Source organism: Diorhabda carinulata, chromosome 10, assembly GCF_026250575.1.
Source record: "Diorhabda carinulata isolate Delta chromosome 10, icDioCari1.1, whole genome shotgun sequence".
NCBI classification, from domain to species: domain Eukaryota; kingdom Metazoa; phylum Arthropoda; class Insecta; order Coleoptera; family Chrysomelidae; genus Diorhabda; species Diorhabda carinulata.
The window spans coordinates 11681585-11708868 of NC_079469.1; the positions used below are offsets into that span (position 1 = coordinate 11681585).

General features: G+C 32.8%; 1 protein-coding gene and 1 non-coding gene across 3 annotated transcripts; one reads left to right on the top strand and one right to left on the bottom strand.

Moving 5' to 3' along the window:
- Positions 1–1449: 1449 nt before the first annotated feature.
- Positions 1450–20714, bottom strand: LOC130898559 (uncharacterized). Of its 2 annotated transcripts, XM_057807945.1 has the most exons (12): positions 20691–20714; positions 20419–20608; positions 17889–18025; positions 15119–15348; positions 12624–12819; positions 10728–10901; positions 10202–10252; positions 8919–8975; positions 7216–7260; positions 6424–6527; positions 5411–5583; positions 1450–1933 (listed from the first exon to the last, which is right to left on the bottom strand). In XM_057807945.1, the coding sequence occupies exons 2-12, from the start codon at positions 20542–20544 to the stop codon at positions 1517–1519; spliced, it is 1710 nt and encodes a 569-aa protein (XP_057663928.1). In that variant the 5' UTR covers positions 20545–20608; positions 20691–20714; the 3' UTR covers positions 1450–1516. The 2 variants fall into 2 exon arrangements, with proteins under 2 accessions (XP_057663928.1, XP_057663926.1); XM_057807943.1 differs by lacking the exon at positions 20691–20714 and having other exon boundaries at positions 20419–20665.
- A 6212-nt stretch (positions 20715–26926) lies between these two features.
- On the top strand, positions 26927–27008 carry Trnas-gcu (transfer RNA serine (anticodon GCU)). The gene has a single exon. It is a non-coding gene; the product is annotated as a tRNA-Ser (tRNA).
- The last annotated feature ends 276 nt before the right edge of the window (positions 27009–27284 follow it).

Genomic DNA, 27284 nt, shown 5'->3' on the forward strand with positions numbered 1-27284 from the left:
TAACACAAATTGTCCGGCTTATTTAGATTTATTGGAAAGCAGTATTTTATCTGCGTTGACTGGGATATTTCCAAATCAAAGTAAGTATTTTCAATTACATTTTAAAAAAAATTCATTATTAGAAATTTTCAGACAATAACAATATCCCAAACGACAATATTTGCTATAACAAGATGGTGTCCCATCGCACTATGCATATGTGGTGAGGCAAAACCTAAATAATGTATTTTCCAGAAGATAGATTGAATGGCCTCCGCGACCCTCCGATATGAATCCTTCAGACTATTTCCTATGAGGTTACTCAAAAGACATTATTTATAAAACAAATGCCAATATTGAGGAATTAATTTGGGTTACCACAGAGATAAGAAGAATTGGGCAGTCAGGGATGTTGCAAAATGTATTGAAAAGTTTTAACAATCGTATAGCTTGTTGTATTGAAGTGAATGGACAAGATTTTGAGTATCTGTTAAAACTTACTGACACTATACATTGTTAGGAAATTTGTATTAGCACATAAATTGTTCAAGAATATTCAAGTTAACTCAATCGTAGCCATCTAAATGTATAATATTTATTTCAACTTTGGTGGAGATACTGTGAATCTAGCTATATTTGAGTGCCAAATTATGACACTCAAATATAGAAAACATCACACAAAAAATAATCAGTTTTTCTTAAGGATATCTAAAAAACAAAGTATATAATATGATCCATTTTATTTAACCAAGTTTATTATTTTTCCGAAAAAAGGAAAGATCTTATAACAATGTAGATACCAACATAATACCGGCCGTATCACAAGATTCTTGTACACAAAAATTTATAAACATCGTACAAGCCGTTCCCTAGATAAATGAGGCGTTCCATACATAAAACTGACTCTGTATAATTACTTAGTAGTGGCTCATGTTGATAATAGTTCTCTTGTGGTGATAGATATACTTTATATAATTGCTCTTTTGTAAATGTTTTGATCGTCTCAATAAAACTGTAGAGTAAAATGGTCCTATTCAGATAAATAAGAGCTATTAAAATAATTTATATACGTGTTCCTATTTTGAGGACCATTCTGCTTTCGAAATTTGTTTTATTAAAAGTTATTTTTCATTAATGAAACTTGTTTTGCTACTTGGAGAATACAGCTCCAGTTAACGAATAGCTCTTCCTCCGAAATGATAGATCTTAGAAAAGAAAGTATGAGAACAATTTTATTAGATAATTACCTTTTATGATGCTATTGTGAGCTATTTTCATATACATTAACCGTTGTGTCATAAAATCCAGAAGACTCATTTTTAAAGCTTTTTAAAGCTTTAAATTCACGCACATGTACTCCTATTTTTGGATCTAAATTGACCAATATCACCTCGATAATTTATGGACCACATGTATTCTAAATGGAAATATTTGCATAACTATTTTGATAATATGAATGAAATTCGAAAATTTGATATTTACATGATTTTACTCATGAATTTTATCATTTATATTATTATCTGTTTGTCTTTTGAATTCACTCAACAGTCTTGTTATCCTCGAATTGTTCGTTGTTAATTGGAGTCATTAAAGTTTCCATTTCAAAAGTTATTGGCGAAGATAATTCTCTTGTTATATTCTTACCGAGAATATCATTTGCATCAGAATATGATTTCGGTTCACCTGTATCGGAATCTCTGACATTATAATCGGATCGTGTCACAATTTGATCAGTAGCCAATAATTCATGTATCACTCTCAACATTTCATCATCACTTCCTCTAGTTGGTTCCATTCCATATCTTCCAGGAAAGGACGCTGCCAAACTTCTTCGTCTCAAACTAGTCACGGGGTTGTAAAAAAGAAGTAGGTCTTTTTCGACTGATGACATATCTTCTGACATTTTGGAAAATGGAGCAATAATACCTTTTTTCAGCAATGATTTTTTCTTAACCTGAAACATAAAGATCAATAATGATAATATGCCTAATCTCTGTAACTTTGTATCTATTAAATACCGTTTGAAGGGTATTATTAGAGAATATACTTATGCTGCAATTTTTTGATATTACGACAAGAACTCTCGTATGCTAATTCGATTCAAATCATCTTCAATAATCCCCTTAACCATGACGAATACTCTGACAACACTTTATATAGACGAATCACAGGTACAATCATATTGAGATTTTGGAAAAATATCAACAACTATATAATTTTTGTTTTTGCGCCTATTGCTTATGATAGTTGATCACCACCAGTTTTTATTAAGTAAGAAAACATATCCGCTGAGTTTGATATAATGGTGTCTTACAAACCACTTCACTGCCTTATGTGAGTCCATTTCTAAAAAAATTCACGTCCACGTATTGTACAAACTATGCAGTTTCTATGAGAAGCTAGTGTTAATATTTTACCGAGGAAGATGTTTGGAACCAGGAGCCGAATGTGGTTATCGACCACTTTTTTATGTCTAACCATGTAGAGTTTATAAAAAAATTCTCAAATGTTCTAGAAAATGAAGAAACAAAACCAATAAATGAATAGATGTTCCTAGAAATCAGTCCAAACGAAACAAGGTGAACAATCATCAAACGAATTCAGGTAGATCAAACGTACCAGGCGCCTTCGCAGAATTTCAGAATTCCACTACAATCGACTCCAGGACCCATATCGAAGACTTTATTCATTGAATATTTTATTGCGAACTAACCAATTTGAAGACAATTTTGAATCTATCTATATTTATTATTTTCATGTTGCGTGAATATGATTTTTTCAAATGATATTTGTCAAAACAAAGTCTCTTTGGTTTGTCATAATACTTTCTTTAACAATATGATACAATATACTCGGTATACAAAACTGCTGTATCATGATCGGAAAAGCAAAGTCATTTTGTGAAATAATGGTTTTATTAAATTCTGCTAAGTTGTTTTAAACGACTTCTTCATTACTCGAACTATTTGTCTCTGAGAGATTAAGGTCATCCGTCGCCAATAAATTTTGATAAACGGAAAACGCTCCAGATTATTTCTTATAATGCTTCTTCTCATTTTTTGTATTATATTAGTTTTATTTTAAATCCCTTCAGAATATAAACAGAAGTTACTAATCATGAAAATTCTCATTATTATGACTGATGATAACCAGCATGTTTATAAATTCATGGTGATTGCTCGTTTGAAATTGAGATTCCTATAGCAAAATCAAGGTTTGTAAGTTGAGTGTACGAAATTGGTACTACTAAGGTAATCTTCTTTGCGGTATTGATTGCCAATAATTAGAAAATCTCACTTTGAAATATATATCACCACATATATAATGGTGTATAAAATAGAGCTCTAATATCCGTTATTTTTTGCGTCGCTTTGCAGCGACCAGTACGAATGCTTTTAAAAAAATTAACACGTTAAAAAAACTGTTAGCTGAGTTAGGTAACGTCAAACGGCTTTAGTTTTCTCGAACTGATCTGCAAACCTCAAGAAACTATGCAGGGCTGAAGAGGATAGTTGAAAGCATACAATTAGGTTTTATTTTTGTATGGACAGCAAAGCATTGGCATCACACATTGCTTTTTCTGGTAAGTACGAGGGCTGCTACCTAAATTTTGAGATGGACAGATAAAAACAAATATTCATAATTGGATATGGCTTTATAGCTTTTCAAAGTATTCTCCATTGAGATCAATACATTTTTGCATGCGTTTGAACCAATTGTAAACCAATTGTACGATTGAGGTACCTCCAAAACATGTAAGTGGATCGCATTAACTGCTTCTTCCGCTGTAGACAAACGTTTAACTTGCAATCTTTAAGTCATTGGTTGTCAAACGAGATCTATACAGCGAACGACCCATCAATTCGATATTTTGAGTGTTTGTACTGATGTGTAAGAAACCGCATTGTCGTGGTGGAGAATTATTCATCTTCTGTGATTGGTTCTCCTGAATTTTTCGAACTTTTCTGGTAAGCTGGTGGACTATTCAGAATTGACCGTTTCACGTTGCTTCAATAGAACCGTGACGATATGTCCAGTTATCTTGAAAAGGCAGGCAAAGATATGTTTCCTATTGCTTCGTGCGCGAACAACTTTTGTTAGATTTGGCTTGTCCTGAAAGACTGATACAGTTTTGGGTACATATGCATAGATATATAATACGGTGCCTGCCACAATTTCATATACATCTTTTAAAGCACCGCCATTAAATTTTTTTACTATTTCTTTGCACCAATCGAAACGAGCTTTTTTTGAACGATTGCAGTATGCAACACGAACAAACTTCATGCAATATTGATGTTGATCTAATGGTCAAGTATGTCTCAATTTCATAGTATGTAACATGACGATATCAGTTTCCGCACAACACCGATGTTTTCTGGGACAACGTCGATTTTGGACGACATCCACAAAATCCTGTAGCGAAATGCGATCACGATTAAAGTCGAAAAACAAACGAAACACTGCAATGCTGCTTCATCAATAATAGTCGAAACGAGTTGATCGGTACACTTCTGTTGGTTTAATCCAAGTCGAAAGATATAGAAAATCATCGCTCAAAAATATTCGCGATATAATTTCAGTTTCACGTTCACGGTACGTTCACCATTGAAAATGTGAAACTTCATAATAGCAATTTCGGATTTGACATATTCACATCATCCATCCATCGATGTAAACTAGTGCGTGAAGAAACATACTTCAAGATTTACTACGCAAAGAAAATTTGTCCAGGTCTGAGTAGCGTAGAGACTAAAGTACAAGACTCATATGTGGAAGGTCGAAGGTTAAAGTCCCGCTGATTCCAATTGTTTTCTACTTATATAGTAATAATTATTTTTAGGTGACATTTATGTATGACCAAGAGAAGAGTTGAAACATTTATCACTTTACAAAGAGCAACTTTAATATTAGTATTGTTACCAATTGAATTCGTCTGTTGTTTTGTCAATTCACTCTAATCTTATTTAAAATGTTCAAAATATTCAAAATATTGAGAAACAAATGATATATTTTATGAGAAATCAATGAATGCGTTATAGTTTCTTCTAACGAAAAATTAAACTCACTTTACGCACTATTGCGTAAAAAAATACGTGAAGAAAATTACCATATTAGGAAAACTATTGTATGTAATTCGTGTGTAAAGGTTTTTTTTCTATTGTCGCATAAATAACTATTTATTTTCGAGAGCACTAAGTGACAGGAAGAGAAACTGAGTACCAAATGGCGGTGAGGCAAGATTTAGTTCTAATCTTATGGATTTAGCACATTTTTATACGATATTAGTCTTGATTTTAAGCAAACGTTTTTCTCAGACGATAGAGCGACACTTTTTTCGAATTGTTTTCTTTTGATACCAAATCCCGAGTCACAAACCATTATTCATATGAAATAACTAGGCTCTAGGTAGTTTCACTATTTTACTCACCCGTGGACCTCCTTCATAGTTCTTCTTACGCTTTTCTTTAATCACTTTCTGGATGAAAGAAATTGTTTTTTTTTGTGTTACTACACTATCACTTGGAGGTTCCGAACTTATAGTGACATCAATATTTTTTAGCGTTCCAAATTTCTGTATATCACTGAGTTCTTTTTTGGTACCTATTGAATACAATTTAATTCATAATTAATTGCGATAAATAGGAGAAATAATCGAATTCATTGGTAAAATCATACACACGTTAAATAATTTAGTTGAAATTGTTGAAACCGTTGCTTATATTAATACTGAATATACTGAATATACAATACCACAAGACCAACAATCACAATTACATTGTTTGACAAGCGTGTCGATAACCAAGTTATCATCTTTAGAGACAGAAGGTAAACTAAAACCTATTTACTCAACATACCTATTTTAATACAAATTTCCCGACCACCATTCTAAAATGATTCCAGCGGGAGAACCTCCTTAACGGGAATCTCCACATTTTTTCTTTGACTACTAAACTACAGAGAGTACGCTGTGAAGAATAAGCCCTTGGTCCCTATTTAAACTGCACTTTTGAAAGCTATGTGCTCTTTGGCAAGAAAAACATTACGTTATAATTGAAATTAATGATGAGAATTTAGTGACGATTCTCCTAAAGCCGCGGTTCCGATGATTTCAAGGAAGAAATATTTTTATGAAGTATATTTTATTCTTCTAATATCTGTAAGTGACGAAAATAATATAGTTTTCTGGATGGAAATAGTATAGATCGAAATACATAAATAAAACGATCAAGTGGCACTTAAAACTACGATGTTGATGAATTCAAAAGAAAGATATTTTTCAGAAGCATGTATGGATAATTATTCGTTTTTGCATTCACCTATTGGCATTAATAATTTTGATATATGGAAAAACAAGACAAGGGTCAACTTGCAAGGCACCAATAAATATGAAACAGACTGCAATTTCGAACTACATAAATCAAATGTGACAGACATACCTACCTGTAGTAAAAACTTCATATAGGAGAGGATTATAGCCCGTAGGTTGCTCTGGATTGCTTCTACAATACTTCTGTATCCATTTAGCTTTTTCTATAGAAGGTATGCTACAAATAGACAAATTTTCATGAATAAAATCAAATTTATTCCGAATGAAAAGGCCGATTTCATCCGTCAATCATCTGTGAGACTATCATATCATTGAAGTCAGTGAGTTTCAAAAATAACACTCAAGAACTGGTCGAACAAAGCGAATGGGTTACGCAAAATTATAAACAAGTTTTGAAAATAGAGTGAGAGAAAAAGATGAAAATAAACATTGTGAAAAAAGTAATGCTATCCTGTGAGGGATGGACATTGAATCACAATCAAATAGCCCGTATAAATGGAATGAAAATGAAATTTTTTAGGAAAATAGACAAATAAAACCAAAAAAGATAGAATGAGGATTGGAACGTATGGAGACAGAAAAATAGAATCAGTGGAAGTTAAAGTAAGAACAATTGAAATAGCTGAGCACATATGTCGGATGTAAGAAATTACAATGCCAAAAACAAAGTTTGAATCCAAAATAGGAAGTGGGAATTATGGTGGAAGACCAAGAAATACATGAATTGACAATGTGGAAGATGCAGCAGCAATAAAAAATCGAACGAAAGATAGTAAAGCATGGGGAAAAAGGAAAATGGCATAACTCCCAATCAAAAAGCCATGGATTTAGTAACATGAAAATTCTAGAATTGTCTGGAAAATTATTAAAAAAACATGATTTCTGGTATAATTGAAACAACTTACTCTATAATTAATTGATTATCTATACATACGGGATCTTGGTTAATCCTAAAACAAATTCATTCATTAATCTAATAGAAAGTTTTGTTAATTCTCACACAATAATTGCAATATAAGAATCTTCGATCACTTTGAGGAATATTTGAACCAACATAAAGATAAGAAGATAAACCTTCAGAAACTTTATCATGAATTGTTTTCTCAGGAAGGCATGAATTTCTATATATTCACTATCTTCTCTTGAAAATGTTTATTAAAATATGGTACTGTCCAATATCAGACCTCCCTTATATTGGTTTAATGGAGAACTACTACTGATTTTTTGCTTCGCTGGTTTCAAGCAGTCCATAATTTCCTTTCGTTGCTGGAATGTCACCTATTTTCACACAAACATTTTCATACTATCCTTGTACCGCATACTAATAGAAGAGAAATTCTTTGTTTGGGGATATTTGAAGTTCAGTATTCTTGGTTGGCGAATAGATACAAACAACGGCGGAAAAACTAAGATAAGGTTGATATATTTTCGTTTTTCATTAAATTAAGTATAAGTACCACCATTAGATTTCACAACCCTTCATTTGAAATTTGCATTTGAAATTTGATATCCAAGATTTGTAGATTTTTCCTGATACCAATTGTTTATCAATGATGTCTGAATATCATTAACTATTTCTCATTAAAATCAAACTACGTCCACCCAACAAGAACGAATAACGATTCTTATGATGAGATGTCGATAGTGATTGGTAAGTATGTTATTGAATTTTCTATTGGTGTGGTAGTACATATTTCAGTAAATTGTAGTGAGGATATGGTATATCGTGGGATGTCCAGGAGAGTTGCTATCTTTCAGTTCCAAAATCAATATTTATTTTATTACTCAACCAGTGTACACGTTCCAATGTGCTATGTTTATTTTTAAATCTATATTGGTGTTGCGGTATGACTTTTATTTATTTTAGTATTCTACTCAGCCTTCGAGTAGATTTATTTATATACCTGAGAGAAGATGTAGTTACATGTTGATCTTTCCCTTGTTTCAGGATCATAATTATCCAGGCGTTGGAGTAGTTATTGATGCCAAGGTTTCCATTGAACCAAAATATTATATATCTAGAACATTCATTAGATAATTCTCTTCACCAGTGTTCAAGATAAAAAGAGGTGCCTTTCTAATATCAATTTCTGTCCTGATTGTTTCTTATATTTTGGATATTTCCACTGTAATGCGTTGAATTCATTTGTATAGCACATGCAGAAATTGTTGTATTTCACTTTTTCCATCATCTAGTGTATCTTACGAATATAATTGAAACTTTTCTTGTAAATCAAATATCTGCACTACTTGGTTATTCCTTGCCCATTCACTCCGACTATTCGTAATTAGGGATTGTGTGTAGATCGCTTCAAATTCCTAATGGCGTTTCATAGAAACTAATTTGTATATAGTGTTAATTTTGTCGGATAGCTTTTACTTTTGATTTCTAGTAGCAAATATTTGAGCCCTCTTGTCGCTTTTCTGTGTGTTTGATTCCATTTCCTGCAGTCCTCGTATCATCTAACTACATTATTCTGAGACTGCTGTGGATAGAACCACCATGACAATACTCCGTTTGGTGATTACACATAAATAATTTTGCTAAAAATTGACAAAATTCTGGTGGGTTCATTAGGTGAATGAATAAAAGTAAATATCAAAGTACCTTTTAAACCACATTTCAACCTCGCAGTCTTCTTCAGTTCCAGTCCGCATAAGGTTTCTGAAACAATAAAAAATGTCAATTTCTTAATCAGATGACTGCGAAAAAGTATCAATACTTTTTTATTTGTTGAAATCAAGAGGGAGAGTAAGAGAGTAGAAGAAAGATAAAAATTTGAATGAGTGTTGATCCCTGGTAGTGACGCAGATACAGTGACCAAGTTCACTTATGACGCAAAGGACTGAAAAACCTCAGACATTTTTAATGGTCGTCGTACTCAGAACTTGTTGTCATACGACTGCTATTTGAGTTGTTTATAGATACTTGGAACATCGATCTTATTCAATCTTAGATTTTTGGTTATTAAACATCTCAAGCGACCGTGTGTCACTAGTTTTCCGAATTCAATCGTGATCGTAATTCGCTACAGGATTAATTTCGTGAGAGTCATCGAAAATCGACTGCTGTGCCAGAAAACATCGATGTTGTGCGTAAATTGGAATTACAAGATCTTCATGTGAAATATCGGGAGATTGAGGCACTAGTTCCATTCGCAAACATTCAGTTTGCATGAACATTTGGTTGCCAAAACGATCTGTTCTCGTTGGATACGGCATAATTTGACAATCGTTCAAAAATAGCTACTATCGATTGGTGCAAAGAAATAGTGAAAAAATTAAACTGCGGTGCTGCAAAAGATGTCTATGAGATCATAACAGGCGACGAATCATAGATCTACATATGATCCTGAAACTGAACAACAATCGACTGTATGGGTCTTTCAAGTTGAGCCAAATCCAACAAAAGTTGTTAGTGCACGAAGCACTTCAAAGCAAATGGTTGCCTGGACATATCATTTTTAACAGAAACGCAAGTTCTACATTTTTCTAGACCAGAAGAAGCGGTTGATGCGTTCAAATCACGTATTCCAATTATAATTATTTGTTGTTGTGTCAACGAAACATTCGCTATTGCAGGTCTCTTCCTTTGCACATATTTCGCACAAGTTCTATATTCACTCTTATTCGCTGTACTTTCAGGGCGTGTTGAGGTTTTTCATTGAAAACGGTGAATTTTCATCACAAGGTAATGAATATTAACCTCATTCCCAGCTTTACTAACATTCGTAACGGATAAAATCGTCCAATTTAGATGTAGAGCAACTTTGAGGGTTATATAACTAAAATGTATCTCAACACGCCAAAAGCTTTTTAATTAGTGATCAACTCGAAGAAAAAATAATTTTTATACCTTATGAATATGACATGATGGAAAATACTACTTACTCGTATTCTTCATAAGATCGATCCATGCTGTTACTTCCACGTGTTGTTGCACTAAAAATCGTAAATAATGTTTATTAATATACTGGTATTAGTTTATTGAGATGATATTATTTGAATGATTTAACTTAAAAATCCAGTTTTACTTCACATTATCAAACTCTATCCATTAAGGAAGCTATTCTGGATACGTAGTTAATGCGAATTTATTATTTTTCAATGAATTTATTTGCTGCTTAAGCCTTTTTTTTCAATTGTTCCGAGCAATAACTATTAATTTGGATGATCTTGTCCGGGAATAGTTTTAGATTGTTCAATTTTTAATTCAATTCAACAGGTGTTTCCAACTTTTCCGCCTTTTTTTATTAATTTTTCATTAATTAAATCGCTGGTGGCATCCAATTTGATATTAATTGCTCACCCCATCTTAGTACCAGTTATTTAAATACTTTAAATGAGGCCGAATACCACTTCCTGTGGAAGAGTCTCTTACCACGGAAATTAAGGTTACAACGTAAAAAGAACTCACCTTTTTTTTGTGGTTTTATGTTTATCCATATAGGATGCAACGTAACCATCTTCTGGGTTGAATACACCACTAATTACATCATAACAATTCATGGGTATTTCTGGCGTGGGTTGTTGGTTAGTGAGAATCTCATTTCCTGGTACACCAAATCCATTTATAACTTCGCAGGGATATCTGAAATTCAAAAACAGCCCAACTGCTTTATACGGGAATATTCTTGAAAAAAACAAGCGTCGCAAAATCTGGATAATGGATGAGATGAAAACTGGCGATTCAAGAGTGTACAAGACAATAATATCATCTATACCAAGTCGTTTCTCTGAGGGGTCGTAGGGCTTCAAACAAAATTTGTTACACTTTATGACACTGTTGAAGGAATTGAGTAAAGGTAAGTAGAAGGCGATCCAACCTCTCGGAGAGGTTTTTTGGCGATGACCTAAATTTCGCAAAAGTATTAGTTAATCTGTAAATTATACCCCCCTATCATGGATAATTTATTTCTTAAACATTTTTACTTCTGTAGTTTTTCATAAAGCCATGTTATGTTTAAGGAAATGTCGAATAACCAAAGACATGTTTTCAATAATTCAAAATATTTCGAAAATTCGACACATTGTTATTCAGGTCTTCAGGTAGTTGAATTTTTATGATTTTTTCGAAATAAGTGAAAAATTCTCATCTAGCAAACAAGTGAATATGTTAATTGATAATAGGTACTAACAAATAAACATTTTCTAATGCTGAAAGACGGTCTCGACAATTATGAAAGTTTTATAGTGTTAATATAGAACTCTCTGTTCAAATTAGCGTGTGATATGAACTACTTATTTTGGATACCATTGACGATCAACAGTATATTAGCATAAGAGCTTTATCCAGACACAGTGACATATTAAGATCATCTGTACACCGAACTATCAAATGTAATTTACTCCTCCATATCATGTTCAAATCTGCAAGAGTTGTTACCTCAAAACTTTCAGTCAGTGGATTTCTGTCGATCTACTTTATGTCAGGATTTGAAAAGAATTTTCAGGCTTTGAATGCTGTTGGAAACGGAATGTCTGTCCAACCAGGCTTCAACTAAACTTTGCTCAAGAATATTTCGGTTGGCTGATGCTGGAATGCCTATTACAAGCAAGATAATTCTACTAAGTGTGTTTTCTTACTTCGAAGAGATTAATATTCGTCATACTCTTAACCCAAAGAAATAAAAAGCTGGACGTAAGTGGTTGAGACATTTTCTGGGTCGCCACCCAGATGTAGCTAGGCGTAAAACACAAAATTTTAATCTGGCAAGAGAAGATAAAAAAAATAAAGAGATTGTCACCGATTTTTTTGACGAATTGAGGGCAGTAATGGAGGAATTGGATGCTGCTGCTAAACTTCAGAACAGTTACGTTTGATACTGCACCACCAACAGGAACTTTTTGCCAAGAAAGGGACCAAGAGAGTGCATATAGTATGTGACTCAAAATAGTATTTCTACTAAAACTTTTAAGTTCAAGGAAGGTAGATTGACACGCTTATAAACATTTGGTTCCGGGTATATAACTAAGAGTTTAAGATGACTGAAATACTTTGTACGCTGAATTAGAATATAAAAATTATCAATTTGATATGCGGTCACAGTCCTTCCATGTATTTTTATGTAACGTTGCCTGGTGTGATAAAAGTCTAATGTAATTGGCAAAATCCATATAATCACTTAGAAAAATTTGCTAGAAAGAGACATAACTTGACCACTTGGATGATTACATATAATATAGTATGTTAAGTACTATTCACCATCTTGAAGAAACTCTGGTGTTAACGGATGATATAATGAATATAATGAAATATGTATGTCCTAGAAAGCTACGTCAGTTTCTGATATCAACATAAAAAACTACTTACCTTCTATCTGGTAACGAGAACTTAACTTTTTCCGTTGATCTCTTAGCGGCCGAAATATCTACTGAACTAAAATGAGAACTATCGGTAAGTTTGCCATTACTCCAAATTCCTCGAAAACGTTGTCCATTAGGGTATATCAGTGTACCTCTACCATGATATAATCCATTCGCATTGAAATTTCCATCATAGATCACACCTTAAGTGAGAAGTTTTCAAATTGAAAGCAGTTGTCCTTACATTAGAATATTTCCATAGAATAATATGGAAGCAATATATTTCCACAGTTCAATCACCATTTATCAATGACCTACATGATTCTCAAAGTTCAAACAAGTAAAACGTAACACTTTTCAGTATGTTCCGTATATTTTTGTTCGCAGTATTTTTTTAGGTTATTGAGTTGGTATGTGTTTATAAGTGAAAGTATATTATGAAGTAGCTTAATTATTCTCTTATTTTTGATTATATAGTAATGAGAACAATGCCATTGTTGATATTATTTTCCTTACTAGAATGTAATTTCGAATGGTGCTGCGAGTTGAGGACTCAAAATAAAACTGTCCCAGAGTTGTTTAAAAAGCCAACGTTTCAATTTTTGATTTCATCTCTATCAAGGCTGAAAATATTTGGTACATTATAACTCAACCTTTGATGAAGATAAATAAGTAAACAAAAAGTTGTGAAATTAGTAGTAAAACAAACAATGAGCAGATAGTGTAACAATATAAATATATATACATGTATATAATATATACAACATAAACAAATAAGAACATTGTTGTATAAAACAGAAGAACAATGAAAAAGTTATTTAACAAAACCAATACAAACACATACAATTAAAAATCTGAGCCAATAAATACCTTTTCAAACTATTTGACGTCCAGTCAAAAAATAAAATACTTATATACATATTCCGCGCGAAGAGATAATTCTTCTGTTAAGATACAGCTATCAGTGAATGAATACCTCAAAACTTTCCCAATATTAACAAAAGCATGAATGGCGAAAACTTTTTGAATTATTCTAAACATCACCATTAAGTACTAGCCCGATTAGAGTATGTTAACTCATAAATATTCAAAAGATGGTTGTATTGAACCCCGAGATTAGCCACATACGTTTGGCTATTAACTGCATCATTCAGTTTTATGTATATCATTTCGTTGATGGTGCTTCTTGCATGTTTATGTTCCTTATCCAGAATTTCCACATCATCAGAATTAAAGTTGTGAAATGTTGGGCCAGAACTGATTTATCTCTTTTTTTCTTATTATGTTTTCGACAATAATATTCATGCTGGTACATTCTGCATTTCAAATACTGTTTAGTCATACCTATGTAACTCATATTGCAGTCTAAACAATTTAGACTACAAAAAAACTAGTACTTGATGGTAATAATTAGAATAATTCCAGTTTTTTACTTATATGTGTATGTATTGGTTTCTTTGAATGACTTTTTCATTGTTCTTGTGTTTTATACAAGAATGTTCTTATTTGTTTATGTTTGTTTTATATACAGTGTGTCCTATTCATTTATTCCGTACGGTTTTGAGAAAACCGGCCATAGGATTTCCCATATTACCATTTAAACTCCATGTTAACTTCGGGTCGCCTATCTGCGCGGCCAAACTCTTCGGTATGTCGACCGCCGACCTCGGGTCAGTTTTTATACCTGAAGTTTATTGTTGATATATTAAAAACAATTTTCTATATTCTTGATGATATTTTATTAAACGCTATGTAGTGACATTTATTTTCGTTTTTGAACAAATTATAGGTCTGGATATTTTGTATTGTTAGACTATCTGTTTATTGTTTTTCTTCCAATTTCACAATTTTTTGTTTACTCTATTCATCTTCATCAACGTCCTCCTGACCCAAAAAGTATCCTTCTGCCTCCACTTAACATCAAACTTGGATTAATGAAACACTGTGAAGGCTATGAATAAGAAGGGAAGTTAAGTTGGGTTGAAGCAGGGTATATTTTTTGAATCACAAATTAGAAAGTTGGTGGGCCATATCAATTTTCTACCTCATCTTCTAGCTTTTTTGGACGGTGCGTGGGCGGAGGGAGCCTGCGCTTTTTGTGTTCGCACGTTTTACGAGAAGGATCGTACACAGGTCTTGACTAGGCAACTCCATCGTTCAGAATATGGAAGAAACTATGAGGATTAGTACACTCATAAACACATAGTGACATTGGTGGTGATAAGGATATGTTCGGAGTGACATATGTATCACACCCGTCGTTGGTGGATTATCATAGGTTATTCCTACTAATTAACTTCATGTTACAACAGGAGATGATTCTGTCTGTTATAGCAAGATATTAAAAAAACAATCAAATAATAGTGGACAATCCATTTGAAATACTTCATTATAATTTAAAAGAAGCGAAAGTTAACAATGTGAATACTGCCGTAAAATTGACTCGTTCCATACTAAAAATTTAGAGTATTCACGAGTAGATTGGAAATATCTTGTATTTACCATGTGGATATCTATATATTCCTTCTCCAGCCATTCCTAATGCATTCCATTCACCCAAATATTTACTGCAAGTGTTAAATTGAGTGAGTGGTTTTTTTTCTGTTCTGTGATGAAATGCCATATCTAAAGTAATTGTATCCATGGCCGATCTACTTGTTTTACTTGGTGATAATCTGGGGATTCGTACGTAACTCTCATTTGTTATATAGTGTCCTTTATCTGAACCAATCCTGAATAAAAGGAAACGTGGGTGATTAGAAGAATCAAATTATTTCAATTAAAGCTAAAAATTATTCTCATACTGGTATGATAGGAAAGAAATTAGAAACATCTAATTTACTCTGGAAGAAACCGTTTGATATAAGAATATTTGGTCTAGCGTTTGAACATTTTTTTATGTAGAAAGCAAGCACAAGAGGTTAAACTTTATTACACTCGAGTAGTTCGTGTTTGCTGTGTGGAAATGCCCATGGATATTGATCTTGAACTTCTGTAGGCTGTGGTGTTTGGGAAAGACAGGTCTTGGTAACTCATTCCACAGGTTTGTACTTCTCCAAAGGAAGGAGTTCCAATAAATTGACGTTCTGGACATCTGTAGGCGAATTCGGTGTTCATGAGCCACGTCTTCTTCTCGAGTAGCTCTTGCAAATATATCTCTAGGTGAAATTAAGCTGCGAGTCTTAGAGATATGCTTGTAAGCCGAGCTCGAAATGTGTGAGCAATACTCCAAACATGTAGTACATGGATCATGCCACAACATATTTTTCCCAGCCTCAACTCAACAAGAAAATTTATGGTGATGATTTTTATTTCTTTACAAGACCAAATCCTGATCTGCAATTCCAGCTTTCCTCGTCTTCGCCTAGCAGTCTAGATCTTTGTTGCATTTTCAAAAAATATTGCTTCTACCCGACTCCTTGTGGTAATCTGTCGCTGCTCACGGATTTGGGTGTTAGCCGACTTTATTAGGGCAGCTGATTTGAAGGACGATACCAGTGTTCTCCCGTCGGCGAACCTTTATATCGGGTATGCATTTTTGTCGAGTAGGTCGTTGATGTATAGAAGAAAGAGACTAGGTGACGTACCAGCGTTGACTTTAACCTCTCTGAGGTGTGTCTATCAATAGTGACTGGATGGATTGGACTTTTGAGAAAGCTACTATGTCAGTCGATGAGTAAGAACGATCTCAACTCATTCAGGAAATTGGCACGCTAAATCATACCAAAAGTCTTCGATATATCCTTCGATATATCCAGTACCATTGCTCTGAATTTTCCATATTTCTCTATAGCTTTAGTACATTTGTTGGGAATATAGCCGGTTCAACTATATTCATTAAAGCCGAATTGATGATCGCTGATGATTAGCAGACCTCAAATATTTCAGGATTTGCTGGTTAATGCCTTTCTCCATGACCTTGGCAATCGCTGGGACTAAGCAATGGGAGGGTAGCTCTGACTAAGTTTCAAATCTGCAGGGAAAAGACCTCTTCTATATGATAGAACAAAGAGTAGAGGATAGATATTGCATGGTGGACTTGTTATTGCAGTTGTGCATTTCTTCAATGCGATTGGTGGTATCCAGAATTAACCATCGATAAGGTATGTCGAATTTTTCGGAAAACCAAATATGTACAGTATTTGCTAGTCCCATCGTTGCAAATCATCTTTTCATTGAGAAGGAATTGAAAAATTGGAAAAATATCAGAAAATGGGTGTATGACATTTTTTATTCATCCACGTTGAGGCATTATTTGCAATATTATTATGATGGTTCCTAAAAAAAGCTTCATAACTAGTTGGTTCAAGACATTACGCTACATCGCAAAAATTCAAATTTCAAAAAAAATTCAATCGAATTTGTCTTTTGAGTGTTTTTCTGAAAGTGACTTGGGCATGTTTTTCGAGCAGTATTCATTCATCATATGACTATCTCATCTTCCTTGGTATCTTTTCTCCATTATTTTTATGTCCTGGTGAAAGCATTCTCTTAGTTTTTTTCCCAGTAAATTGTGTTTGAATTAATCTAGATAACTGTTGAGCTAGTGTAATCATATACTCATATTATATTTAATATAGTCATAATAATTCACAAAAATAATGGTTTTGATTTCGACCCAACAATAAAATAAGATTTGGGCTCCTTTTGAGGTTATACACAGTCCAACGGTGCTGTTACTTTTCATCTAATCCAAATAATAATTAAGATTGCGTTCTTGTCTGATGAAAATCTCTCTTCATCAATTGGAACTTTAAATCTGAGAAACAAGAACCAGTCGCTGGAGGCCAGAAGTATGAAAAGGTGCAATATATTGATATGAAAGTATGCGGTCGTTTTTCTGCAATTTTTCGTCATCTTACCAAGCAATAATGCTAAATACCCTTCTATTATTGCTCCATCATCCTAAAGATAAAATAGTGTAGAAAATCCGTTGTCTACTGTCTTGACTATTGTATCGTTTCATAAGTGTGATTGTGAAACAGTTTAAATAATCAAATAAACTGTGTGAATACTATAGCTAATTAAAAATTTCGGTCAATTTCACAAATCAATAAGAAGAGTTGATACTTTTCAGTAGCAACATGATATTCTTTCAAAGGAACTCTAAATATGGTAGAAGTATGTGAAGTCCCTTATGGTTTACCCTGTATACATCTTTGATTTTTATTTTGTCAAAAGTTGACACCAAATCGACAGAGTATAAGTGCAACTTTTTTATTGCATCATTCGATTGTTGAATGTGAACTTGAGGAAATAATATTATACTTACTTGAAATATAGTGACAATTTGTCTAGCGAAGTATGATTACTAGATAAATCATTGAACTTATTCATTGTCTTTCTAAGCTCCATAAATTTATTGGTGTCATCGTTTTTGGAATCGTCATCAAACAAATCCATGGAACACTTCGAATATAAAAAAATAACCTTAGTGATTGGTCTTAGAGTCCATACTCAATCGAATTTGATGAATACAAAAGTTGTATAGATTCTCTTGACAAGTTCTACATATATAAATTATAGGAACATTTTCATAGTATTCCAAACTTCTCGGTTGTTATCTGTATTTTGAAAAATATTGATACTTGAAATGGGATTAGGATTTCACTTCATATTTTGTTAAACCGAGATTGAACCACCTTTTTTATAGATATTTGATACAGATGACACTGAGCTAAATCAATTTGACACAAAACTGGATAATTCAGTGTTGATATAATTAGTCGAGGTTACAGATTTTCACATTCTGGGGATAACTATTTGTTTCTACAATAATCTATCTATCTATCCATATGAACTCGAAACTTGAAGTGGCATCGACTGTATGGATCTTTCAAGAGACGAATCCAACAAGAATTGTTCGCGCACGAAACACTTCAAACCAAATGGTCGTTTGATTTTTTGGAGTAACTGGATATATCGCCACAATTTCATTAGAACAACGTAGAACGGTAAATGATGAATGATACAGCACCATTTTTTTGCCAGGAGTGTTCCAAAATCAACGATTTTGCACAGTCAAAACATTGAATCGATGAGTCTTGTCGTGTAGTCTTTGTTTGACACCCAATTATTTCTCCTTATTTAGGCAGATCAGAATGTTTTGTAGGTCGACACTTGATTCAAACACATGCAAACGTGTAAAGACCTTAATTGGTAATATTTTTACAAACAATACAGTCATATCCAATTATAAATATTTATATTTGTCTATCTCAAACTCAAGAAGCAACCGTCGTTGGACGGGATCTGGATAGAGTTAAATATGCAAAATGTGTGAGCCCCATTGTATATATACTCGTAGTTTTGAACTTTATATAAGTTGCAAATTTCAATTCTGGGTGTTATTATCTAAATATACATAACAAATGGTGTGATACCATTCAATTATTTTTTGGTGATGATATTTTTCCCTTTTTTCTAATAAAGAGGCCTACCAATTGGAATATGAAATTAAAACAAGATTTTTTGATCAGAAACTATTCAATACAAAGGAAAATGAAACCAGAGAAAATAATAATAATAAATGATTTTCAAGCTGAAACCATATACTAACAAGTTTTCCATGATACTCCATTAAGCGCCGTACCCACAAGTTCGCTCCAAGACAGTTCAAATGATCCAATATTTGAAAATATAAATTCTTAATGTATGTTATCCAAACAGTTTGTTAATGTTGGTGTTAAAATGTAGTTACAGCTAATAATTATGTCATAACTGTACCATGTGTCAATGATCTTAGTTGTCGAGGAGTCTGGAAATAAGAAATTCCCTGCCTACTCTGCTTAGGTCATCTTCCACCTCTTTCCACCATTTTGTCCTTAATCTGCTACATATTTTCCCACCATAGGGATCTCATTGCATTATATTGAATGCTATAGATTTTGTTCATTCTTTCCATACATGCCCCAACCACTTGACTTGCTTAGTTTGATTTTTTTGCCGCTGAGCACACCAGTAATTTTTTGGTTCGTTGTTATCGTATAATCCCCTTCACTATTTTTTACTGCTCTCATTATTGTTGTTATATTTTTTTTCCATTTTTCTCAATTTTTCTTCATTATTTCTTGTTAGTGTCATAGTTACAGCTGTTACTGGTTTGATCATAGTTTTATACATATTGATCTTCGTTCGTTTTGACAGTATTTCACGTTCCAATAGCTTCCTATTAGCACGGAATACTCTATTCACATTAACAATTTCCTCTTCAATCTCAGTACTCCTGTTTTTTCCATTATTGATCACAACGTCGAGGTATTTAAACTTTTTACTCCCATAAATGCATACTCGCCAACACATGTAATTAAAGTACTTAGAGCGAGATGGTTCAGACATATAGGTATACATTCAGAAGGTACATGTTTGAAACAACTACTAAAAGAGTTATGAGCTGAAAGAGATATGAGAACTGTGGAAGAGAACAATGGGCAAAAGACCTTGTATTACACGTCATTTCAATTCTAAAAGCGAGTGAAGATAAATGATTATGAAGATTGCCTCTAAACTAACTGGCATCAAAAGGATACTTTCAGTATTAGAAAATTTTGGATGTGCCAAAATTTGTATTTTAAATTCACATTCACTAGCTAACATACATGTTTAGTATGGTGTATCAAAATGCAGAGTAGGAAAAATCATTTTGAGAGCAGCACAGCTGCTAGCAAGGTGAGAGAATCTCCTAAAATTTTGTATTATTCGATTTTTTTATAGGATCTGAAATAAATGTAGTATAACATTTTCTAATTGTATAAGATCATTAAATGATATGTGTCTCATGATATTGAATAGGTAAAACTCACTTTAGAATTTCTTTCATTCGATGTTTTCGATTTATCGTTGGGTTTGGTCTTTGTCATTTCTTTTTTATACTTTTTAATAAGTTTTGCACATTCGTCGCCATCAATACATGAAAAAGATGAATCCATTTGGACATTAAATTCACTCCAGCTCCTACGTTAAATAAACTGTAATATTTCAGTTACTCGTTATCTGAAACATAGACATTTTGTATTCAACTGATGAATCCCACAATCCCACAACTGATGAATCCCACAATTACTTGAAATCGTACCTTGAAATTATTTGAAATGACATAACTAATCAAATGTTTTGACATTTTAATGAATACAAGGTGTTCTGTTCAGAAAGTAACGTTTCTGTTAAGCTTACAAAACAAAGCTGAATAAAAGAGTTTTGAATATTCGTGACATCTGCGCGAGTCTATTATATATCTACTATACTGGTTATATATATCGTTACTCCAAAATAACTTAAATATTAGGAGAATACTACCACCTGTATATATTTTCAATTTTGCAATAATATTTCCAATGATTTTCTCAGATGCAAGAAGAAAAATCTAATTCTACATTTAATAGTTTCAAAGTTATAAGAAAATTAGATATGTCTAAACAAGAAATAGATTTTTCCATCATTATTGATGTCTCAATGACAAGAATTATTTCTTGTTGCCATAGGTGAAATATTTTTTTAAAATTGGTGGACAAATTTATAGATTATGTGACTGCCTAGCGAGCCATGTACTATATTTTTCTATGATCTCCATAACACAATAAACTTTTTTTGTACAACTGTCATTATAAAAGACACTTTTAATGACTGCTAACAATGCTGAAAGTGATTATTTACGTGGAAACATGATAAAATGGTTTTGTCGTGGACTACCATCCACCATGTTATTTTATATTCGTGATATTTGCTCCTATATCGCTTCGATTCGCTGCGAAATTTTGCATTTCCCCAAATGTATTTATATCAACTGGATTAACACTGTATATTTTATTTATGGATTTCAAGAAAAAACGACGAGGTTTGCTAACAGAAGGGTGCAGTGCAATGTTCTGTAATGTTTTTCTCATTTATTCATATGATTTCTATCCGTGGGGTAAATTAATACACATATAATACACAATTTAGATATATGACTTCATTATAGTAAGAAAAGACATAAAGCTTGAAAAATTCGTCTGATTTTTAATGGCTTTTATAATGATTTATATTAATATTTCCACAAAATAGAGTACCTATTCCATTGCTCTGTGTTTTGCTACTCAAAATTATCTAAAAAATTAACCTTTCTCTCTTTAAATTCAATTCTTATTATAAGACATTTGAATATTGTAGTAGCAGAACCCTTAAGTGCGCTAATATAACTAAATATACTAATGTAGGTGGTATTTCATTGAAATCTTAATTTATCACTTCGAAATGATCCTTAAAAAATCCGATTACACTTATTAGAACGAACTTTGGTTATTTTCTTGTCCCTATTTATTGTATTACACCACTTTTTCTGGCACAGGCATATCACAATGTTTATATTGAATATTTTATCGGCCAAATCACGACAAGGAGAACGGGTGGAATTTAGATAGTTACTCGAATTTAGATAATTAATTGTGAAGTAACTATAAAAGCTAGAGAAACCAAATAAAATGCTGAATTCGCGTCTTAAAGTTCCTCTTTCTATAACATAATAAGCCAAATGTCGTTTACAAGCTGCAAAACTAAGAAGGTTTGCTCGAAATTAATTAAATCTTGCATTGCCGCCCATTCAAGACGAAGTTTTTTATCTCTCGTTTGTGCGACTTTTCGTTGCCTCTTTTTGCGACAGACTCAGGAGTGCAGCATTTTGATAATAAAATTTCAATTTTCGTTTTTATATTTCGAGTATAACACAAAGTTTATCTAACTTGCTAATTCATTGAGTGAATTGACATTTGAAACATCCAAAAACAAAAATGTATTACAGTCCACTTAATAACTAGTTTCTAGAAAACAACTCGTTGATCAGTTAATTACCTGCAGCGTGTTACCACGTATGATTTTCTTGTGGTGATTTCATTTCTGGTATTTTCACGCCTAGTGTCGTGTTTCTTCATGGAATTATGCGATTCCTTGATAATATTGTTCCTCTCAATCAATTATTTGATTTTCATTGAACAGTATTTCTGTTTCATTCAACTTCATCCCTTTCTAATCACTTTTCTCAGTTATCTCATTTTCAGCAGTTATATTTTTCTCTCTAGTTATACATAAAACTATAGTCCAAAGACCTCATGATTGTTTCGTGTTTTTGCGCTACGTAAGTACATTCTACACCTGATAATGGAATTGATATGCATATTTTTATCAACTCTTTCACTTCATGAATCGTGAAGCCGATCCAGGTTCTAACGTTTGGCGAATACAATGGTTTTTTATTACATGCTTTTGTCTCAGCCGCGACTTGCTTATATTGTTTCCTTAAACAATTTCTAGAGAGTGTTCATTTGAGTGTTTGTTTGTTCACTTTCTAGAATTCTAGAAATTCCTTTCTGGTATAAATTTTTGCTTGTTTAGCAGCTAGAGTTAGTTTATAATAAAAAGTCATAGTGAATGTAGCGAAATTAAGTTGGAATTTCTGGAACCGTTGGTGATATTCATACTATATACACTGTTCACACTATCACTACACCAACACTCGCAATTACCCTGTCTGACGCATGTTTCTATAACCAAGTTATCGTTTTCAGAGTTTGAAGGTGAACTAAAACCTAATAACTTGACTTGTTTTATACTAAATTTTATCACCAATAAATTTTCTCCCGCGAAAATTGCTAAATATATGTACATTTTAAATAAAGACAAATGAGCCCACTCTATAGAGAATGTTCATTGGTGGGAAAAGTTAAGTTATTAGGTCTTAATTCACCTTAAGTCTCTGAAGACGATAACTTGGTTACCGAAACGCGCGTCAGACAGTGTAATTGTGTGAATATAAATGTGAATTAAGTTAGAAACAGTGTGAATAACTTAACTCCACCGTTAGAAATATTTAAAAAAAAAATTAGAAGAAAATCATCACAATATGAAAATATAAATGGTTGACCGAGGTGTTTGACCAATACCAACAAGCATTGTAGAATATATCAAAATCTTTTCTATAAATTTAGATATAACCCTAAATAATTCGATGCAAATTAAATGTTACCCTCCTTTTTTGTTCATAATGTAATTCTACCCTTGAAATTGATTTTTCTCATCCCCGATTCTGATTACGTCACGTAAATTCGAATGAAAATTGACCCTCCGTCGACGCCATTAGTATCCAATATCCCCATCGCCCCATTCAGCGCCATCTGTGCGCTACTTCATCTTTATTAACGTGTTTAAACAAACAATTAATAGGGCACGAATTTGCACGATCTAAATGAAAACGGAACCTAATTGTAGAGAGGGAGTAAATATCATAATGGAGATAGTTTCCGCTGGTTGTTACGGACCCTCTACGAGACTTTGACAAATAATAATATATAGGTGCGAATTCTGAGTTGTCATGATAGACTCAAATTCTTCCTGATTTGAACTTTCTACTAAAGGAGGTTCCTGTTCAGTTTGAACTCAAAAGACAATGTTTTAGTACGGAAGAATAACTAAAATTGACTGTCTCAAAATCTGTATATGAATTGATATATTCAAGTGAGACAATTTCAGATAATGGTCTTTCAGATTATATATCTTGACCTTAGAATATCAACTTACCAATTTGTGAAAAAGAAGCGAAATGAGTTTCCGGTGTTTCGATAAGCTCTATCGAAAGAACAATTTCAGAAGGGCAAAACTTGAGTAAAGTGGTGATTTGAGCTTTTCGCCTTTTGACAAATGAGTCAAAAAGGCAACATAATATCAAATCCGAAATATTTTGATGAAAAAAATTGTCGCCTACTTAGTATATTTTGATGTTTTTCATATTTATTCTAACATATTTCACGGTGGGGTGGATGTATGTCTTACCCACCTACTCAATTTATTTATACACTCACACTAAATACACTATAAACTAAGACTTATTTTTAAACACTTATCTTATTCTTAACGTAACTTATTTAAATGCACCGTTTACTTCTTACTTTTCCGATGGATTTACTACAACATCGGAACATTTACTGACTGACTCTGATTTGTCATAAACAGAAAGGCCTCCTTAAAATTGTCTCCATGAAAACAGCTACAGCATACTGTTAATAGGTTATGGAAACAATATTAATAAATTGTCACTTCAGTTAAAAAAATAAAACATAAGAAAACTTTTAGTTCTATTAACATAATAGAACAGGACCGGCTTCACCGTCTATGTCACTGGAAGAGTTGATAACAATATGTAATTTGAAGAACACCACGACTCTAGTTTTCGTTCTTTCCAACGTTTTAGTTCAATTGTGTATGTATGGTAGATTCCGCAAGAGTGCCATTGCAGCTATAAAATTAGTTTTTTTGCCCTCATGAACTATCAACAGATACACACATATTTGCACAAATAGATAAAACAAACGTTTTCTTTTCAATTGACCTATTTCTGCAAGAGCAATTGTAAATATATTTCCACATAATTTGCATTTTCAATCTACTCCTTTTGTGAATCATCAATTAACCATTTTCCCTTACTTTCATGTTCCTGCATTCGTTTATTTTTCTTCTTTGTTGTATCATTATCATAAACGATGGTTTATATGATGTGGCAGTGGCGAAATCGATTGATCAAAGAAGAAATACTTCTGACTAAAGTTTTTAATATCCAAAAGGTATCAAATCATGTGAAATAAAAGTATTTTTACGTTTTTCATTGTATTTATGAATTATAGAGTACAATTACCTGAAATAACGTACAATAATTCAATTTAAAATACACGTGACAGACAGACAAGCTATGCTTAAGAAATCCAGCGACGAAATTTTCGTTTGTCCACCTTCTATCACAACAACACATTCTCATGAGATCTAAATATTGATTAATCTGCTTTATATACTACGATTCGTAATGCGACCATTCTCTGCTGGTTAATTTGCATGTTCCTGTCCAATGAACACAACCCTATCAAAAATCGGTTAACTCTCTACCCCACGTAATTAAACGGGTATAAAAATTCAAAACTCTCGTATAGAGTGCCAACGCTATCTAATTAAAGAAGAAAACCAAACAGATCTACCCTAACCATCGCTCGATTTCCGACCCTATTGAAAAAACACGACCATCTTAATTGAACATAACCGAAAACGTCGAATACCCGCACTAATTTGCTATCTAGTTTGATCTTGTTCTTGTCCTGTGTACCGACTGCGCCCCAAGCCTTCCAGACAAGCAGTGAACGAGCGGTTCGTCTCATCTGTTATCGGAGAAGGTATGTCGTCCTCTAATGGTCATTTCGAGATGTTTGATGCTTAGTTTAGTACGTGACCTCGACCGAAGTACAACTTATCGCTTCAGATAAATTGGATGAGGAGTATAAAACAAAGTGTATGAATATAAGTTGGTTTGAAAATGATTTTTTTCATATATTTTTTATAGTTCTAATAACGTATAATGGATGATTTTTCACACATAGATTTTGACATATTCATAACTAAAAAAGAGTAAAAATCCGTTCTCCAATATTTCGATTTCTGATAACTACAAGATTTTTTCTAATAATTCAGGTTATCTGATAATATTATGTTTTTTACGAACAAAATTGATGGGAAAATATTGTTTTTGTTGCAACTGATGGTCCTCGATGTAATTTTGGGCGTTATAATCGTTTCTCAGCTCAATAGATGGGACAACTATCTAAAGTAATTCGGAATTCTACATTGCAAAAGTCTTCATAATATGAGAACAAGATTCAAAGCAATTTTAACACTTAACAATGTAGTTTGGGAATCCCTGACCTAGATTATCCTCAACACTTTTTGGATCATCATCAAGCAACTTTTGGATCAAGCAACTTTTTTCTTCACATAGCCTATAAACACCATATATGTAATACTCCTATATAGACAGTTGGTAAGGGAAACAACGTCCCTACGTTACGGTGCCGACAATTTTCATTTTCTCTCTCGTTCGAGGCACTTCATCTGTACTGCGCATGATTGATAATGCGCAGAACCGAACTGGAACCTCGGAGGATAGAGATATCGTTGCTTCTTTCCTCCTTGGTCGGAACAGCTTCCACTTATAGAAATTGACCATTGCTTCTTCGCAACAAATTTATTAGTTAAAATGGCTTTATGAAATGTGAAGTGATTGAGATCATTTTGGGATAGCCTAGTCAAAGAAATATTCTTCATAATATTTTTTTGTCTTTTTGTCACTAACCTAAGGTTAGTTTGGTCTTACTCAAATGTTACCTTCTTTATGATGATATTCATACTGAATAATGAAAATATCGAAATAAAATTTTCATTTGAATCTAATCTAATCTTTTACAATATTATCATATTATTAGATAAAAAAATGGAATGTCTGTATTATTTGTACAACTTAGTGTAGACGAGGTGGCCGAGTGGTTAAGGCGTTGGACTGCTAATCCAATGGGCTCTGCCCGCGTGGGTTCGAATCCCATCCTCGTCGATAAATTTTCTTTTGAAATTATTTTTACATCAGAAGTTGGTTGGCATGCCCAGTAGTCTAAAAAAAGAAGCTAAAGAAAGTAATTCTACAAATTCGTAATTATAGTTTATCATTTTCTAGTTATTTTCATCATTATTTTGAATAATGCAATTAATATCCTACATAAGGTAAAGCAACCAGTAGTCAGAAGGGACCTAGTTATTGACAATATGAAACAAAAATTCGTTAAGAAGCAGATATCGATGTATTGCAAGTATAGTTCTATTTTTATAGAAA